Genomic DNA, 20,623 nt, shown 5'->3' with positions numbered 1-20,623 from the left:
CAGGGAGGAGAGGTTGATAATCTCAGTAGTTTTGGAATACCAGGAATATATTGGAATATTTTGGAATATCTGGCTGACCACCTGCAGCAACTTGTTCAGGGGATCGGGTTTCTCTGAAATCCCAAAGACTTGCTCTGTCCTGACTGCTGCTACAACCCCATTGGCTCCTTTTGTTTGTTTAAAAATTGGAAGTGTGAAGATTTATTGAAACTGGGTCAGTGCCAGATCTGAGTGAACTCTCTCAGAAGCTGAAACGACTGTTTGAAACAAACCCCGGTCCGAAGTGATTGGAAATATTTCTCTGTCTCTGTCTCTGTCTCTCGCAGGGTCTGATTGGGCCTCAAGGTACCATTGGGCCTCCAGGAGCCAAGGTAAGGCTGAACCATGGCCTCGTGCCCCAGGAATTCTCCCACATCGTAACACTCAGCGTCTTGGTCTTACCCAACAATGTTCCTCTGAAAGCTGTAAACTCTCTGCTTTTTGTTTTCCAGGGCCCTCCGGGTAAGGCTGGGTTACCAGGCCTCCCAGGAGCTGATGGACCTCCGGTAAGTTACCAGCCTCCTCCCTCACAGCCTCCTCCTTCAGCAAGACCCTCCCTCACAGATAGACCCTCCCTCAGCAAGACCCTCCCTCACAGACAGACCCTCCCTCAGCAAGACCCTCCCACACAGCCTCCTCCCTCACAGCCTCCTTTCTCATTGTGATACTCCCTCACAGACAGATCCTCGCTCAGTGTGACCCTCACTCAGTGGGACCCTCGCTCAGTGGGACCCTCGCTCAGTGGGACCCTCGCTCAGTGGGACCCTCGCTCAGTGGGACCCTCCCTTAGTGTGACCCTCCATCACAGACAGACCCTCGCTCAGTGTGACCCTCGCTCAGTGTGACCCTCCCTCAGTGTGACCCTCCCTCAGTGTGATCCTCCCTCAGTGTGATCCTCCCTCAGTGTGACCCTCCCTCACAGACAGACCCTCGCTCAGTGTGACCCTCCCTCAGTGTGACCCTCGCTCAGTGTGACACTCCCTCACAGACAGACCCTCCCTCAGTGTGACCCTCCCTCACAGACAGACCCTCGCTCAGTGGGACCCTCCCTCAGTATGACCCTCCCTCACAGACAGACCCTCGCTCAGTGTGACCCTCGCTCAGTGTGACCCTCCCTCAGTATGACCCTCCCTCACAGACAGACCCTCACTCAGTGTGACCCTCCCTCAGTGTGACCCTCCCTCACAGACAGACCCTCGCTCAGTGTGACCCTCGCTCAGTGTGACCCTCGCTCAGTGTGACCCTCCTTCAGTGTGACCCTTCGTCACAGACAGACCCTCTCTCAGTGAGACCCCTCCCTCAGCCCTCTCAGAGAAGGCTGTCTGTCTGTGAGTAGTCAAACCCCAGCAGGGAGTTCCCTGTTTAAACCGTACAGAGCCGGTGGTCTGTGTGAAGCTGGAGCAGGGGGATGTGCCGGCCTGCTTTGGGAAGCAATGATCTTGATTTGTGTCTGTCTTCAGGGCCACCCCGGTAAAGAGGGACCAGCTGGAGAGAAGGGTGCTGAGGTAAGATCGGGACCCAGAGTCCCACTCCATTAGCCCCACATTGATTTGTGCTTAGTCAGCATTTGAATGGAGTCTGTTTGCTCATGGTACACTTTCTACATTAACGTTTTAGGGTTCCACAGGACCACAGGGTCCAATCGGATATCCAGGACCTCGCGGAGTTAAGGTAACGCCCAATTCCAGTCTGTCTTTGAGGACGATGGAGCTGCCCAGATTCTCAGTGGGGAGTTGGTCAATCTCACGGAGCTGACTCCGATTAATTTTATTTTTAAACAGGGAGCTGATGGAGTTCGTGGTCTCAAAGGAGCAAAGGGAGAAAAGGTAAAAATTCTACCAACTTCACTTCCCTTTAATTTTAATTCTTCGTGCTGTATATCTGCAGAGAGTGGACCTGAGGCACAGGAGCTGAATGGGATAGGAATCCTCAGAATGGCCAGGTTAGCTGCTATCCCAGCTGAAGGAGCAGGGGCTGACACCTCATTCCTCACTTTCCGTGATGTGGAACCTTTCCCATACAGTCTTGAGACAGGAGCCAGGCAGCTCGGAGGGAGGGGGAGAGAGAGAGAGGAAGGCACAGACAGAGAGAGGGAGGGAGGGAGGGTTGGAGAGAGGGAGTGGGCAAGGGAGTCACACTTCCTGGTGTGTGGCAGACGCACACCTAATCCTGATCAGGGCACTTCTATGTTCACAATCACCTCCATCTGCTTCCAATTCCTCATCTGCATTTACCTCCTGCCCCTCCCTCCACCACTTCCTGCCCCTCCTTCCATCTCCCCTGCCCCTCCCTCCATCACTTCCTGCCCCTCCCTCCACCACTTCCTGCCCCTTCTTCCATCTCCCCTGCCCCTCCCTCCATCACTTCCTGCCCCTCCCTGCCGATGAGAATATGCAGCTGGTAAAATGTAAATAGTGAGAAGGCCATAGCCATGTCCCAGGTCAATCTCAGCTCCAGGACATCTCTGCAGGAGTCCCTCAGGGGAGTGTCCTAGGCCCAACCATCTCCAGCTGCTTCATCAATGACCTTCCCTCCATCATAAGGTCAGAAGTGGGAATGTTCACCGACGATTGCACAGTGTTCAGCTCCATTCACAACTCCTCAGACACTGAAGCAGCTCCATGTTCAAACGCAACAGGATCTGGACAATGTCCAGGCTTAGACTGACAAGTGGCAAATAACATTCACACCACACAAATGCCGGGCTGTGACTATCACCAATAAGAGATAATCTAACCACAGCCCCTTGATATTCAATGGTGTTACCATCACTGAATCCCCCACTATCAACATCCTGGAAGTTATCATTGACTAGAAACTCAACTGAACTCACCACATAAACACAGTGGCTGTAAGAGCAGGTCAGAGGCTAGGGACACCGCAGCGAGAAACTCCCCTCCTGACTCCCCAAAGTCTGTCCCACTATCTACAAGGCACAAGTCAGGAGTGTGATGGAATACTCCCCACTTGCCTGGACGGGGGCAGCTCCAACAACACTCAAGAAGCTTGACACCATCCAGGATAAAGCAGCCGCTTGATTGACATCACATCCACAAACATCCCCCTCCTTCCACCACCGACACTCAGTAGCAGCAGTGTGTACTATCTACAAGATATACTGCAGAAATTCACCAATGATCCTCAGACAGCACCTTCCAAACCCATGACCATTTCCATCTAGAAGGACAAGGGCAGCAGGTACATGGGAACACCACCCCCTGCAACTTCCCTTCCAAGCCACTCACCATCCTGATATGGAAATATATCGCCGTTCTTTCATTGTCACTGGATCAAAATCCTGGAATTCCCTCCCTAAAGGCATTGTGGGTCTACCTACAGCACATGGACTGCAGCGGTTCAAGAAGGCAGCTCACCCGCCTCACTTTGTCAAGGGACAACTAGGGACGGGCAATAAATGCTGCCCAGCCAATGATGCCCATGTTCTGTGAGTGAATAAAAATAGCTTCTTGAGGTTTTGAAGAGTGACATGAGATGTATAAACATTATTACAATAGCTTCTGTTTAACTGAAAGCAGATCCATCCCCTTCCAGGAAAAGCTTCAGGCATCTTCACAATGAGCTGTGATAGGCTGGGACCAGGGAACCTTGAACATGTGTTACCAATAACATTCAACTATAAAGGAGTCAGACTTGGAAGGCCCTTTAAATAAACGGTTTAAATATTCAGTAATTTTAGCTTATTCCCAAATATTCAGGCTGATAGTCTCACTTAAATGTGATACTCAGTTTGCAGTTGTTCACAACATAGAATCCCGACAGTGTGAAAGTAGGTCATTCAGCCCATCGAGTCCATGCTGACCCTCCAACAAGCAGCCCATCCCCCCTGTATCCCTGCATTCTCCATGCCAATCCACCTAACCTGCACATCTTTGGACTGTGGGATGAAACAGGAGCACCCACAAGTCAACAGTCACCCAAGACTGGGATCGAACCCAGGTCCCTGGCACTGTGAGCCACCATGACACCATGTGACAGAATACCTTCCAAACATTGACGTGTACTGAGGCTCAGGAGCAATTCCAAAAGAAAATATTGTGCTCAGCCCCAGAAAGAGAGGTCCAATGAGAAAGCTTGGTCCATGAGGTGGGTTTACAGAAGTCCAAAACTAGAGGGTATAGGTTTAGGGTGAGACAGGAAATATTTAAAAGGAGTAACATTTTCACACAGAGGGTGGTGTGTCTATGGAATGAGCTGTCAGGGGAAGTGGTACAATTACAACATTTAAAAGGCATCTGGTTAGGTATATGAATAGGTAAAAACAAGGGCTGCGGATGCTGGAAACCAGAGTCTAGATTAGAGTGGTGCTGGAAAAGCACAGCAGGTCAGGCAGCATCCGAGGAGCAGGAAAATTGATGTTTCGGGCAAAAGCCCTTCATCAAGAATAGAGGCCCTGATGAAGGGCTTTTGCCCGAAACGTCGATTTTCCTGCTCCTAGGTATATGAATAGGAAGGTTTAGAGGGATATGGGCCGGATGCTGGCAATTGGGAAGAGTTCAGTTTAGGAAACTTAGCCGCATGGATGGGATGGGCCGAAGGACCTGTTTTCACGCTGTGTTACTCGAAATGTCTTCAATCAGAAAGTGAGTTTGAAAGAGGAACAGAGTGAGAAAGGGGTGTGGAGTGAAGGGCATTAACAATGGAATTCCTGAGTTTGGGATCCAGGTATCTGAAGGCAGGGCTGCCAGCAATCGGATAAATCTGTTTTGGAGCCAGGATTTCTGAAGCTGCAGTTACTTGGAATCATCCTTCAGTTCAATAGGACAGTGCTCCCTGGCTCCAACCTCATCTTCCTGATCACAGCCAGAAAATCCCTCACATTGGCTTGCCCCTCCTCCTGCACTATTACCTCTGGTGTCCCTGAGGGATTATTCCTCCCCGACATACTCACCTGTATTCACTAACCTCCATTGGATCTGGTCAAGAACCGCATCAATTTTAAAATTTTCATTCTTGTTTACAAATCCCTCCATCGCCTCTGTCTCTCCAATCTTCTCCAGGCCCATAACCCACCCAGTTCTCTGCTCAAATTCTGACCTCACCTTTTCTGGAATGAAATCCTCCAACATTGGTGGCCGTGGCTTCTGCTGTCTGGACTACAAGCTCTGCAATTCCTTCCTTAACCTCTCTCTGTCCCCCTCGTCCCACTCCTCCTCCTCTCTCCCGTGTCTGCCAGCTTACGCATTTTGGAAGGTCAAGTACAGGTGGAAATCATATTAGAGCCATTGGGAGTATTGCATACAGAGGGCTGTAGGTATCGCAGGTGCACAGGTAAACCTCCTGTCGGGTGACAGGGCAGGTAGATAAGGGAGTAAAAAAGCTTTTGACATGCTTACCTTCATTGGATGAGACATTGAGTATAAGGATAGGCAAATTATACTGCAGCTTTATAGAACTTTAATTAGGCCACACTTGGAATATTGTGTACAGTTCTGGCTACCACACTACCAGAAGGATGTAGATGTTTTGGGGAGGGGACAGAAAGGTTTACTGGGATGTTGTTGAGTATGTTGTCTAGTTTTAGTTATGAAGAAAGGTTGGACAGACTGGGTTTGTTTTCACTGGAACGCAGGAGGTTGAGGGGTGAATGTCATGGATATAGTGGATAGCATGAGGCTTTTTCCCAGGATGGAGGGATCAATTACTCAGGGATTCGGGTTCAAGGTGTGAGGGGGAGGGAAGTTTAAAAGAGACATGGTGAGGTCAGGTTTTTCACACAAAGGGTGGTGAGAGCCTGGAACCCGCTGCCAGAGGAGGGAATGGAAGCAGACACAATAGCAGTGTTCAAGAAGCACCTGAATGGATACAGGAATAGGAAGGGAATAGAGGGATACGGATCCTGTAAGTGAAGACAGTTTCAGTATGGAAGGGCAAAATGTGTCAGCGCAGGGACGGAGGGCTGGTTTCAGTGCTGTGTTATTTTTTGTTCTTTCGAACATAGAACATAGAAAAGTACAGCATAGTACAGGCCCTTCAGCCCACGATGTTGTGCCGAGGATTATTCCTAATCTTAAATAAAATAGATGAGATAAAAACAATGACTGCAGATGCTAGAAACCAGATTCTGGATTAGTGGTGCTGGAAGAGCACAGCAGTTCAGGCAGCATCCAAGGAGCTTTGAAATCGACGTTTCGGGCAAAAGCCCTTCATCAGGAATAAAGGCAGTGAGCCTGAAGCATGGAGAGATAAGCTAGCGCACCCCTCAATTTCACTGCTATTCATGTGCATGTCTAGCAGTCGCTTAAGTGTCCCCAATGACTCTGCTTCCACCACCACTGCAGGCAACTCATTACATGCATTCACAACTCTCTGTGTAAAGAACCTACCTCTGACGTCTCCTCTATACCTTCCTCCTAATATCTTCAAACTATGACCCCTCGTACCAGTCAATCCTGCCCTGGGGAAAAGTCTCTGGCTGTTGACTCTCTCCATGCAGCTCATTACCTTGTATACCTCGATCAGATCACCTCTCTTCCTCCTTCTCTCCAGAGAGAAAAATCCGAGCTCAGTCAACCTCTCTTCATAAGGCAAGCCCTCCAGTCCAGACAGCATCCTGGTAAACCTTCTTTGCACCCTCTCCAAAGCCTCTGTATCTTTCCGATAGTAGGGCGACCAGAACCGGACACAATATTCCAAGTGTGGTCTCACCAGGGACTTGTAGAGCTGCAGCAAAACCTCACAGCTCTTAAACTCGATCACCCTGTTAATGAAAGCCAAAACACCATATGCTTTCTTAACAACCCTATCTACTTGGGTGGCAGCTTTGAGGGATCTATGTACTTGCACACCCAGATCCCTCACTATCTTTAGTCCTATATTCAGCATTTAAGTTCGACCTTCCAAAATGCATCACTTCGCATTTATCCAGGTTGAACTCCATCTGCCATTTCTCAGCCCAGCTCTGCATCCTGTCTATGTTGCGCTGCAGCCTGCAGTATCCCGCAATACTATCAACGATACCTCCAACCTTTGTGTCATCTTCAAATTTATTAACCCACCCTCAACCTCCTCATCCAAGTCATTTATAAAAGCTACAAAGAGCAAAGGGCCAAGTACAGAGCCCTGTGGGACACCACTCAACACTGACCTCCAGGCAGAATACTTTCCATCTACAACCACTCTCTGACTTCTGTCAGCCAACCAATTCTGAATCCAGACAGCCAAATCTCCCTGTATCCCATACTTCCTGACTTTATGAATGAGTCTACCATGGGGAACCCTATCAAATGTCTTGCAGAAGTCCATATACACCACATCCACTGCTTGACCTTCATTGACCTGTCTTGTCACCTCCTCAAAGAACTCAAGAAGACTTGTGAGGCATGACCTGGCCCTCACAAAGCCATGCTGACTGCCTTTAACCACACTTTGCTTTTCCAAATAGTCATAAATCCTATCCCTCAGAATTCTTTCCAAAACCTTGCTCACTACAGACGTAAGACTGTAATAGAACATAGAACATTACAGCGCAGTACAGGCCCTTCGGCCCTCGATGTTGCGCCGACCTGTCATACCAATCTGGAGCCCATCCCTCCTACACTATTCCATGTACGTCCATATGCTTGTCCAATGACGACTTAAATGTACTTAAAGTTGGCGAATCTACTACCGTTGCAGGCAAAGCATTCCATATCCTTACTACTCTCTGAGTAAAGAAACTACCTCTGACACCTGTCCTATATCTATCACAATTGTCAGAAATTTTCCTATCCCCTTCTTGAAAAGTGGAACAACATTCGCCTCCTTCCAATCCTCTGGTACGACTCCCGTGGAGAGTGAGGTGGCAAATATCCTCACCAACGGCTTAGCAACCTCCTTTCTCACTTCCTGGAGCAGCCTAGGATAAATCTGGTCTGGTCCTGGGAACTTATCAATCTTAATGTTTTCCAAAATTTCCAGCACATCAACTTCATCAATCTTGATCTGGTCAAGTCTGTATCCCAGCTCAATTTTCATTCACAACAAGGTCCCTTTCCTCAGTGAAAACCGAAGCAAAATCTCGTTTAGGGCTTCCCCTATCTGCTCAGACTCCACGCACAAGTTCCCTCCGCTATCCCTGACCGGCCCTACCTTCTCCCTGATCATTCTCTTATTCCTCACATATGAGTAAAAAGCCTTTGGTTTCTCTCTAATCCGTCTTGCCAAGCCTTTTTCGTGTCCCCTCCTGGCTCTCCTCAGTCCATTTCTGAGCTCCTTTCTAGCAAGCCTGTAACCCTCTAAAGCTGTGCTAGATCCTTGCTTCCTCCCTCTTACATAAGCTGCCTTTTTTCTTTTGACAAAAAGTTCCTCTGTTCTCGTCATCCAAGGTTCCTTAATCTTACCCCCCTTCTTACCTGACTCAGAGGAATGAATTTGTCCATCACTCGCAACAACTTCTCCTTAACCTGTCTCCACATGTCTGCTGTGCCCTTTCTGTAGAACAATTGCTCCCAGTCTGTACTACCCAACTCCTGTCTGATCGCGTCATAATTTCCTTTTCCCCAATTAAATATCTTCCCTCGGTAACTGCTCCTTTCCCTCTCCAAGGGAAATGTGAGGCAGTTGTGATCCCTTTCACCAAAGTGTCCTCCCACCGCGAGATCTGACACCTGTCCTGGCTCATTGCCGAGCACCAAATCCAAAATGGCCTCTCCCCTCGTCGGTCTGTCTACATACTGAGTAAGGAAACCCTCCTGAACACACCCGACACAAACTGCTCCATCCAAACCATCTGCACTAAGGCGGTTCCAGTCAATATTGGGAAAGTTAAGTCACCCATAACAACTTCTCGCCCTCCCACTTTCTCCAACCTCCCCCCCCCCCCCCCCCCCCCCACCTCTTTAAGAAGCTCCTTAAACCTGAACTCTCTGAACATACTGCATGTCAATGCTTCTGATATTTATTTCTGTGGCTTGATGCACAGTTTGCTTTCTCACACTCCAGCGAAATACCTCAGGATTCAATTTATTGAATTAAGGTCAGTGCAAGATGGTGTACAATTGTGAGAGGAGCAGGAGGATTTGGGAAGTTTGATTGTCCAGGGGTTGAATTGGTTGTGAACTCTGACTGACCCAGACAATGCTGACTGTGTTGGTGTGAGATAATGAGATGAGACATAGTCAAGTGGAGAAACTTTATAAATGCTAGGCTGGAGAAATGGGCACTTATAGCAATCAGTCTCACCAAAAGCTTGTGCTGTGCTGTACGCTGCACATCCACACTGTTTACAAAAGGAAACAGACCATTGACCTTCCCTCCCTCTGGCCTCAGTTGTTCTGAGATTGTCCTGGAGTGGGGGAGGACAGTCCGCCAACCCCTCATCCTGTCAAAGGCCCTTAACCAGCCAATGGGAATGGAGCCCCTGTCCATAGCCTGCCCCCTCAAGGTGTGGCTCTCTCCACCCCAACCACCCCATCAGTTACCACCTCCTGCCTCCTCACTCCCTGCCCAAAGCACAGTCCCTGAGCACTCAGTGGCCCTCCCCTCCCCTCTCATCTCATCCCCTCCCCTCCCTGTTCCGCCCCTCTCCTCCCTTCCAATCCCCACCCCCAGTGTGGGTCCATCCTCTGCTTCCCCACTGACACCCCACACCACGGCCTGATCCCAAACACTGGGCTGAGAGGTTTGGAATTGCCAGGGGAGCCTGCCTCAGTTTTACTGGCTATTCCCTGGGGCAGGATGTTTCTCTGAGAAAGAGAGACTCTCTGACTCCAACCGGTGAATGTAGCCCCGGGGTCTAACCCAGGTGTGGGAATGTTGGCATCACCATACTGCAGAAATCCCGATTGGCCATGGCCATAAGGAATGGTAGGCTAGGTTTGAAGGGCTGAATGGTTTGTTCCTGATCCTAGTTTCCAGGAATCAGCTCTTTTCTGTTGATGGTTTGGGTGATTTTTTGCTGAAGAATGTTTCGGTGCTGTTTGCTCCTGCCTGCTATGAATAGGAGACAGATTTTACTGGGGAAGTTAAGGACGTGAAAACATTCAGAAAAGTTCTTCATTTCTGAAAGACTAACTCTTGGGAGGTGATGGATGTGGGATTCTATTTGCCAGATATTATTATGTGAGATCCTGAACAGGGAATGGACTGGAGAAAGTGGAGCTCTTGACTGTCTGTGATGAATCATTTATTACAATTAACATCCATTCTTCAGGGCAAGCAAGTGATTAAGAGATGGGTCTGACTGACATCACTGGAGTTTAATTAAATCCTGGAGTGAAAGCAAATATCTTCAATAAAACTAAAATAAAAGAAGCTGTAGATGTTGGAAATCCGAAACAAGCAAAAACTGAGAATTCTGGTGAAACTCAGCAGGTCTGGCAGTCACCTGTGGAGAGACAGCAGAGTCAATGTTTTGGGTCCAGTGAGAACAACAGGCATGTGAGATGTTCAGTAACTCCCTCCTGACTGTGTCCCAGAGTGTCGCCACCACTGAAGGGTCACTGGACTTGAAATGTTAACTCTGTTTCTCTCTCCAACTGTCCAATAAACAACAAGATCCAGCATTTAAATCTCCCTGTTTCTTTCCTCATCATTCAGCAAATATCAGGGAAGCAGACAGCTCACTCTCCTGACGCTCCGGGTGTGCACAGAGTGCTGTAGGAGGAGGGCTTGAGCACATTGATGTTTAGGAAAACGAGAGGTGACCTCATTGTAACATACAAGATGCATAGGGCACTTACCGGGGTGAATGTGGAAAGGATCGTCCCCTTTTGTGGGAAAGCCTCACAGCAGAGGGCATCGTCTCAGAAATTAGGGTTGCACACTTAAGACAGAAATTCCATCTCACTTCTTCTCTCAGATGGGAAGGAATCTGTGGAATTCTTTATCACAGAGGGCTGTTGAGGCTGTGGCATTAAATAAATTCAAGGCTGAAAGAGCCAGATTTTTAATCAGAAAGGGAATCGAGGGTTATATTGAAAAGGTAGGAGGGTGGAGTTAAGAATGATCAGATCAGCCATGAACTTATTGAATAGCAGACCAGGCTCGATGGGCTGATTGGCCTATTTCTACTCTGCATTTCTGCATCTTATTATCTTGTGGTCATGGTGCTGTGGTAGTGTCCCTATCTCTGAGTTAAAAACTCAAGTCCCAGTTCAGATAGATGGTCACAAAGGACTGTCAAACAGGATGACTTAAATCTCTCAGAGCAGACTGCTGGAGGGCTGCTGTATCAAACATGCACAGGATACCACCCCAGCCCAACACGGGCACCTCCACATCTGCCCACCTTTACCTGAACCAGGCTGCCTGTGCAGCCGAGTGTTAATGTGGGTCAGTGAGCAGAGCGCAGGATACTGGGTGAAGAGGACATGGTGTGGGCTAGAGGCCAGACTCTGAGTTTTGGATGACACGAGGCAGTTTGAGCTGAATTTATAAACATTTGCTTGTAGCCGCCTCTGGGTGGAGACCCTGAGCAGGGACCATGGCTGATGTTTCTCTCTCTCTCTAATCCAGTCACAGAGTCATAGAGATGTATAGCACGGAAACGGACTCTTCGGACCAACTCATCCATTCTGACCAGATATCCCAAATTAATCTATTCCCATTTGCCAGCACTTGGCCCATATCCATCCAAACCCTTCCTATTCATGTACCCATCCAGATGCCTTTTAAATGTTGTACATCTTTCCCCTCTCACCCTAAACCTATGCCCTCTAGTTTTGGACTCCCCACTCCATTGTCTGTTAACCCTATCCAGGGAGAACTAGCCATTTGGATACTGGGAGAACTGGCTCAAAGGTAGAAGACAGAGGGTCGTGGTGGAGGGTTGTTTTTCAGACTGGAGGCCTGTGACCAGTGGAGTGCCACAAGGATCGGTGCTGGATCCTCTACTTTTTGTCATTTACATAAATGATCTGGATGTAAATATAGAATATAGTTAGTAAGTTTACAGACGACACTAAAATTGGAGGTGTAGTGGACAGCGAAGAGGGTTACCTCAGATTACAACAGGATCTTGACCAGATTTGCCAATGGGCTGGGGAGTGGCAGATGGAATTTAATTCAGATAAATGTGAGGTGCTGCATTTTGGGAAAGCAAATCTTAGCAGGACTTATACACTTAATGGTAAGGTCCGAGGGAAAGATGTTGTGAAACTTGAAAGGGTTCAGAAAAGATTTACAAGGATGTTGCCAGGGTTGGAGGATTAGAGCTACAGGGAGAGGCTGAATAGGCTGGAGCTGTTTTCCCTGGAGCGTCAGTGGCTGAGGGGTGACCTTTTTGAGGTTTGTATTTTTATCTGATTGTCACAAGCCTTTGTGTGAAGTCTGTGCTGTTGACTGTTTTGTGTTTTGGATGGTACAGGTTTCCTCTGTTGTCCCGATAATCGATGTGAACACTCCAACAGCCAGGCTTTGAGGGACAGTGGGATCTCTGTGTGTCATTGCTCAGCAAATGTTACCTCTTTACTTAATTCACAAGGACCATCTGCTCACTCTCACGTACCTGCTAGTGGGTGTTTGCTGTGCACAGATTGGCCAGTTCGAACAGATTTCATTCACTCTGAGATCCTGAACACAATTCAAATTATGGGATCCCTGCCTCAGTATTGAGGGGATTGAACTGGTTTAATCTGGCCAGTTAGCAGCTTATTTCCAAAACTGGGAGGAACCCTCCAGATAAATGTGTTTTTTTCCAGATTTGCTTGGTCAGTTTCTTTCGGGAGGAGTTGGCCTGGTGGCCTGGAGCCAGTATGGGTGGGAAAAAAGAGAAAGCGAGGAATATTCAAACCACAGGAGGAGGAGAATGAGACTGAGGCTGAAGTCCACATCTCCATGGTCTGAATGTCCGAGAGAGAGAGAGAGAGCAGGTCTTGGCATCCTGTTGCTGCAAGGTGTGGCAAATAAAAATAAAACCCTGCAGATACTGGGAATCTGACACAAACAGGCAAATTGCTGGAGAATCTCAGCGGGTCTGAGGAGAGAGAAACTCCAGTCTGAGTGCGAGATCCTGCTGGTTGTGGTAAATAGCTATTTCTCAGACTGGAGATGACGAATGGTGTTCCCCAGGGTCCGTGCTAGAGCCACTACTGTTGTACCTGTATACCTAAGTGAATTACAGAGTAACATTTCAAAATTTGCCAATGATGTGAGAGTTAGAGGAATGGTCAATGATGATTGTGATGCCAGAAGCAGTCAGTGGTGGTGGAGTGAGAGCCTGCGGTCTGGGGGAAGGTACGAGAGTGTGAGGGACGAGGTGATGTGCAGAGAGAGAGGTGATACTGACTCACTCGTAGAGGGTATTGACCAGGATGGTTGCGGTGAGAAGGGGCTGGAGAAGCCAGCAAGTTGCTCCTGACTGAGGTTTCACTGAGGGATACCATTCAGAGCAGATATAAACATGAGTGCTGGGAGGAAGGGGAACACTCACAAATGAAAATGATGAATGATTCCAAAAGGAAGTTGAGGGAAATAAACTCAGGGTTTTGGGAATGCAGCATAAGAATGAGAGTGACTGTGTTCCTCAGTGGGGAGGCCAGAGTGAGTGGCGTCCTATGTTGTAAATAACTCTCTGGCCCCAGTCTATTTAATCACAGGCACCTACTGTTTTATTTTTCTGAGCTAATGTTTGTTGTGCTTTACATCACAGTTTCTCAAACTAATTAACTTCTGACACTAAGTGTCCTCAGTTCCTTCAGTCAAAGTGAAATGTTTGCTTTCTCCTGATTGGAAAGTGTTTGCTGGCAGTTACAATCATCTTTGTCACTCTCTGTCTCTTTTCAGGGTGAAGATGGCTTTCCTGGGTTTAAAGGTGACATGGGTGTGAAAGGTGAAAGGGTAAGCTCCTTTCCCAGTGCCTCGCATTGTATTCACTCTGTGCTGCGTTCCTCTGGCCCAGCCACAACACAGACAGATTCTCAGTGGGACTAGCTTGGGTCTCACTCTCTGCTTAAAACTGGCATTGAATCAACTCTATTCCTTATACACTCAGTTATTACATTTAACCCCAGTGTATGATGGACCTCCTATAGCTCCAGTTTTGTGTTTGAATTTATTACCTCGATTACAATAGATCCTTTCCAGACCTAGTTGATCTGTTACTGATTGGAACTGAAATGTTGTGACTTTCCAAGTGAAGGTCACAATCCAGCTGACAGTCGTCATGATCTGGGAATTGGGAATTGGGAATGGGAACCTGTCTCTAGCTCAGTCTCGACTCTGGCACCGAGGTGGGATTTCCTGGGAAGTCCTCAGGAAAATGAACTTTCCCCTTGTGACCTTTGAACCTGCATTAGGAGATTTCAAGGGGCGGGAAGGTGAGGGAGCAAAGGGAGACAGATTGGAGGGAATCGGGAAGAGCCCCAGAGGGGGAGGGGAGGGGAATTGTTTTACACAGTGAGTTGTGAACTGGAACATTCTGCCTGAAATGGCGGTGGGAGCAGATTCAAAATAATGTTCAAAAAAGAATTGGAGAAATACCGGAACAGGAACATCACAGAGTGAAAAAGCTGAATTGCCTCCTGCTGTACTGTAGGATTCTCTATCCCACGGATTCTTATTGGCTGGTTTGAAATGTTTTGAATGAATTCATAGGAATAGTTGGTGGGCAGAAGTGAATGTATCTCTGCCCAGAAATGATTGTGTTCTACTCTCTGCCACAGGGTGAAACTGGTTTGGTGGGTCCTCGAGGTGAGGATGGACCTGAGGGGCCGAAAGGTCGTGCTGGGCCTCCAGGAGATGCTGGATCATCAGGATCTGCTGGAGAGAAGGTCAGTATCAGAGCAAGGAGGACAGGGATTGGACCTGATTTGTGGAAACTGTCCCTTGGTCTCACTACAGAAGGACAAGGTCATGAACTGATGTGGCCATTGGGTCAGCTCAGTGTTGACCAGCTGCCTCACCGTGTCCAGGTCAGGAGACCCTGCAGAGCCTGGGCTTGAAGGGACAGATTCCAGAGTGATCCAGGGATCAATATTCCAGTGTGATCGTGGGTAATCTATGGAGAGACAGTGGAGGCTGTTCATTCAAAAGCTGAACTCATTTGATTGACTTTTTGAGGATTGACATCATGTCCTGGAGACGAGGAGGTTGGGGACCAATCAAAGTGTTCAAGAAGGAGATTGATGAACTTTTGTCAATCAGGTAGTTAAGGGCAATGGAAATGAGAATATTAGAGGGATTTAAATATTGATTTGGTTATCATCTGGGGTAGTTTTGAGGGGCTGAATGGCCCCATCCTGCAGTACCATCTAAGGGTGGCTTTGGAAAAGACAGCAGCCAATTGGAGGGCTGTATTTAGTTTGTGGGATATGTTCAATGATTGCTCATTCTAACAGTGTCACTTGCCTTCGGCATGTGGTCCTATCCTTGTAATGTATTTCTTTTCCAGGGAAAACTCGGCGTTCCAGGATTACCTGGATATCCCGGGAGACAAGGTCCAAAGGTAAGACCCTCCTTCATAAAACCAGCTTTCTATATACCTTCACTCACATCAGGATCTGTCTCCAAGGAGGTTACAAATGGAAACACAAAGTGTCTTGATCTTGGAGTATTTCATATGAACTCACTGTCCCAGTGGGAGGATCAGTCCACAAGGCGTAACTTCAGGTGATGAAGGTGTTCCTCTAGCCTGTTCCTAGTGACACTGAAAGTCCTCTTTACAAGAAATCTCATGTTGGGCTCCAGGATCTGAGCAACTGGAGATATGTGGAGGTGACAGCGAGTTCAGGAGGAACAGGGGACTTTGGATTGATGGTTCCAAAGCTCTGCCCTACTGAGTGGGAGGGGGATGGGAGGTTGGGGGGCATTGTGGTGGTGGTGGTGGAGGGGGGAGTTTCCTCACCTCATGTTTTGGGCTCATTCAGAGATAGTGATGCTGGGAAAGCACAGCAGGGGGAGACTGTGATAGTTCGCAGAAGAGGGTGGAGCGGGATAGGTGGGAAGGTGATGGACAGGTCAAGAGGGCGGTGCCGAGTTGGAGACTTGGGACTGGGATAATGTTAGGGGGAGGGGAAATGAGGAAACTGGTGAAATTCACATTTATCCCAGGTGTTAGCCATGGGCACCCGCATGGGCCCCAGCTATGCCTGTCTCTTTGTCAGGTACGTGGACCAGTCCATCTTCTGGAGTTACACCAGCCCTTCCTCCGCTACATTGATGACTGTATTGGCGTCACCTCGTACTTCCACGAGGAGGAGGTTGAGCAGTTCATCAACTTCACAAAGACCTTCCACCCTGACCTCAAATTCACCTGGACCATCTCAGACACCTACCTCCCCTTCCTGAACCTCTCCATCTCCATCTCTGGCAACTAACTAATCACAGACATCTATGACAAGCCCACTGACTTTCACAGCTACCTGGACCACACCTCCTTCCATCCAGCCTCCTGTAAAAACGCCATCCCTTATTCCCAACACTCCGTCTCCGCTGCATCTGTTCCCAGAATGACCAGTTCCACCATAGAAAATCCCAGATGGCCTCCTTTTTCAAAGATCGGTTAGCACTGCAGCCTCATAGCACCAGGGACCTGGGTTTGATTCCAGCCTTGGGTGACTGTCTGCGTGGGTTTACTCCGGGTGCTCCAGTTTCCTCCCACAGTCCAAAGATGTGCAGGTCAGGTGAATGGGCCATGCTAAATTGCCCAAAGCGTTAGGTGCTTTAGTCAGAGGGAAATGGGTCTGGGCGAGTTACTCTTCGGCGGGTTGGTGTGGACTAGTTGGGCCGAAGGACCTGTTTCCACACTATAGGTAATCTAATCTAATCTAATCTAATCTAATCACAATTTTGCTTCCCATGTAGTTGACAATGCCCTCCAGCGCATCTCCTCCACTTCCCACACCTCCGCCCTTGAACCCAACTCCTCCAACTGTGATAAGGACAGAATCCACCTTATCCTCACCTTCTACCCCACCAACCTTCAGATGCACCACACCATCCTCTGCCACTTCCGTCACCTGCAAACAGACCCCACCACCAGAAATATATTTCCCTCCCTAACCCTATCAGCGTTCCGAAGAGGCCATTCCCACCACGACTCCCTTGTCAGATCCACGCTCCCAACACCAGCCCACACCCCACTCCCGGCACCTTTCCCTGTCACCGCAGGAAGCAAAACCTGCACCCACACCTAACTCCTCACCTCCGTCCAAGGCCCTAAAGGAGCCTTCCACATCTGACAGAAATTTACCTGTACCTTCACAAATGTTATCTACAAGACTCTGACTAGCCACCTGATCCATGCCTCCCATAATTTTATAAACTTCTGTCAGCTTGCCCCCTCAGCCTCTGACACTCTAACAAAAACTATCCAAGTTTGTCCAATCTCTGTTTATAACGAATACCCTCCAATCCAGACAGTAAACTCCTTTTGCACCCTCTTCAAAGCCTCCACATCCTTCCTATAGTGTGGCAACCAGAACTGGACACAATACTCCAAATGTGGCCTTGTACAACTACAATGTGATTTGCTAACTTTTATACTCAATGCCCTGACCAATGAAGGCAAGTATGTCATATGCCTTCTTTACCACCTTATCCTCTTGAGTTGCCACTTTCAGGGAGCTATGGACTTCCATCCCAAGATCCCTCTGGATATCAATGTTCCTCAGCGTCCTGCTATTTACTATATACCTTCCTCCTGTATTTGACCTCCCAAATTTCTTCACCTCATACATGTCTGGATTAAACGCCATCAGCCATTTCTCCACCCAACTTTCCCAACGTATCTATATCCTGCTGTATCCTTTGATAACCTTCCTCACTATCCACAACTCCACCAATCCTCCTGCTTTCTGCAAACTTACTAATTAGACAGTTGACATGTTCATCCAAATATTTTATATAAATTACAAACAGCAGAAGTCCCCACACTGATCCCTGTGGATCACCACAGGTTAGAGACCTCCAGTCAGAAAACACCCCTCCATGACTAACCTCTGTCTTTTTACTTACCAACTCACCATGGATCCACAGTGATTAATCTTTAGTAAGATCAGAGAAGGTGATAAAAGAGGAGGAGGTGCAGAATTGTTAGTCAAGGACAGTATTACGGTGGCAGAAAGGACATTTGAGGACTCGTCTACTGAGGTAGTATGGGCTGAGGTTAGAAACAAGAAAGGAGAGGTCACTGTGTTGGGGATTTTCTATCGGCCTCCGAATAGTTCCAGAGATGTAGAGGAAAGGACAACAAAGATAATTCTGGATAGGAGTGAGAGTGACAGGGTAGTTGTTGTGGGGGACTTTAACTTTCCAAATAGTGACTGGAAATGCTATAGTTCGAGTACTTTAGATGGGTCAGTTTTTATCCAATGTCTGCAGGAGGGTTTCCTGACACAGTATGTTGACAGGTCAACAAGGGGCGAGGACACATTGGATTTGGTACTGGGTAATGAACCTGGTCAGGTGATAGATTTGGTGGTAGGTGAGCACTTTAGTGATAGTGACCACAATTCGGTTATGTTTACTTTAGTGATGGGAAAAGGATAGGTGTATACTGCAGGGCAAGAGTTATAGCTGGCGGAAAGGCAATTATGATGCGATTAGGCAAGATTAGTATGTATAGGATGGGGAAGGAAACTGCAGGGGGTGGGCACAATTGAAATGTGGAGCTTATCCAAGGAACAGCTACTGCGTGTCCTTGATATGTATGTACCTGTCAGGCAGAGAGGGAGTGGTCGAGCGCAGGAACCGTGGTTTACTAAAGAAGTAGAAGCTCTTGTCAAGAGGAAGAAGAAGGTTTATGTAATGATAAGATGTGATGGCTCAGTTAGGGCACTTGAGAGTTAGACGTTAGCCAGGAAAGACCTAAAGAGCGTTAAGTAGAGCCAGGAGGGGACATGAGACGTTTTAGGCAGCTAGGATCAAGGATTAAGGTCGGAAAGATGCTGTGAAACTTGAAAGGGTTCAGAAAAGATTTACAAGGATGTTGCCAGGGTTGGAGGATCTGAGCTACAGGGAGAGGCTGAACAGACTGGGGCTGTTTTCCCTGGAGCGTCGGAGACTGAGGGGTAACCTTATAGAGGTTTACAAAATTATGAGGGGCATGGATAGGGTAAATAGGCAAAGTCTTTTCCCTGGGGTTGGGGAGTCCAGAACTAGAGGGCATAGGTTTAGGGTGAGAGGGGAAAGATATAAAAGAGACCTAAGGGGCAACTTTTTCACACAGAGGGTGGTACGTGTATGGAATGAGCTGCCAGAGGATGTTGTGGAGGCTGGTACAATTGCAACATTTAAAATGTGTCTGGATGGGTATATGAATAGGAAGGGTTTGGAGGGATATGGGCCGGGTGCTGGCAGGTGGGACTAGATTGGGTTGGGATATCTGGTCGGCATGGACGAGTTGGACCGAAGGGTCTGTTTCCATGCTGTACATCTCTATGACTTTATGACAACCGTATAGCTTTCTATAGGTATATCAGGAATAAAAGAATGACGAGGGTAAGATTCGGGCCAGTCAAGGACAGTAGTGGGAAGTTGTGCGTGGAGTCAGGCTATTAGACTAGATGGGATTGAGGTCCACAAGGAGGAGGTGTTAGCAATTCTGGAAATTGTGAAAATAGATAAGACCCCTGGGCTGGATGGGATTTATGCTGGGATTCTCTTGGAAGCCAGGGAGGAGATTCTGGAGTCATTGGCATTGATCTTTATGTCGTCATTGTCTACAGGAATAGTGCCAGAAGACTGGAGGATAGCAAATGTGGTTCCCCTGTTCAAGAAGGGGAGTAGAGACAACCCTGATAATTATAGACCAGTGAGCCTTACTTCAGTTGTGGGTAAAGTGTTGGAAAGGATTGTAAGAAATAGGAATTATAATCATCTAGAGATAAATAATTGGATTTGGGATAGTCAACACAGTTTTGTGAAGGTAGGTTGTGCCTCACAAACCTCATCGAGTTCTTTGAGAAGGTGACCAAACAGGTGGATGAGGGTAAAGTGGTTGATGTGGTGTATATGGATTTCAGTAAAGTGTTTGAAAAGGTTCCTCACGTTAGGCTATTGCACAAAATACAGAGACTTGGGATTGAGGGTGATTTAGCATTTTGGATCTGAAATTGGCTAGCTGAAAGAAGACAGAGGGGAAGTGTTCTATCCTGGAGTTCAGTTACCAGTAGTGTACCGTAAGCATCTGTTTTGGGGCCATTGCTGTTTGTCATTTTTAATAAATGACCTGGATGAGAGCGTAGAAGGATGGGTTAGTAAATTTGCGGATGACACTAAGGTCGGTACAGTTGTGGGCAGTGCAGAAGGATGTTGCAGATTACAGAGGGACATAGATAATCTGCAGAGCTGGGCTGAGAGGTGGCGAATGGAGTTTAATGTGGGAAAGTGTGAGGTGATTCACTTTGGAAGGAGCAACAGGAATGCAGAGTACCGGGCGAATGGTAAGATTCTTGATTTGGAGCTGCTGGTGTTAGACTGGGGTGGACAAAGTTAAAATTACACAAGACCTTGGAGTGCAGATTCATAGCTCCTTGAAAGTGGAGTCACAGGTGGATAGGATAGTGAAGAAGGTGTTTGGTAATCTTTCCTTTATTGGTCAGAGTATTGAGTACTGGAGTTGGGAGGTCATGTTCCAGCTGTACATGTTATTGGTTAGGCCACTGTTGGAATATTGCGTGCAATTCTGGTCTCCTTCCTATTGGAA

At 47.8% G+C, this 20,623-nt stretch overlaps 1 protein-coding gene across 1 annotated transcript in view; it reads left to right on the top strand.

Annotated features, from left to right (window-relative positions):
* Positions 1-20,623, top strand: part of col11a1a (collagen, type XI, alpha 1a) — a 251,811-nt gene that overhangs the window by 102,295 nt on the left and 128,893 nt on the right. Inside the window, exons 18-25 of the mRNA XM_043700060.1 lie at positions 295-371; positions 492-545; positions 1,500-1,544; positions 1,657-1,710; positions 1,821-1,865; positions 13,762-13,815; positions 14,640-14,747; positions 15,368-15,421. Of these exons, the coding sequence (XP_043555995.1) occupies positions 295-371; positions 492-545; positions 1,500-1,544; positions 1,657-1,710; positions 1,821-1,865; positions 13,762-13,815; positions 14,640-14,747; positions 15,368-15,421 (491 nt within the window). The remainder of the gene's footprint in view (positions 1-294; positions 372-491; positions 546-1,499; positions 1,545-1,656; positions 1,711-1,820; positions 1,866-13,761; positions 13,816-14,639; positions 14,748-15,367; positions 15,422-20,623) is intronic.

The sequence above is a fragment of the Chiloscyllium plagiosum genome, chromosome 11 (genome assembly GCF_004010195.1).
Source record: "Chiloscyllium plagiosum isolate BGI_BamShark_2017 chromosome 11, ASM401019v2, whole genome shotgun sequence".
Classification (NCBI taxonomy): Eukaryota; Metazoa; Chordata; class Chondrichthyes; order Orectolobiformes; family Hemiscylliidae; genus Chiloscyllium; species Chiloscyllium plagiosum.
The sequence above is the reverse complement of the archived record's forward strand: the minus strand, read 5'-3'. Positions and strand labels throughout refer to the sequence as shown.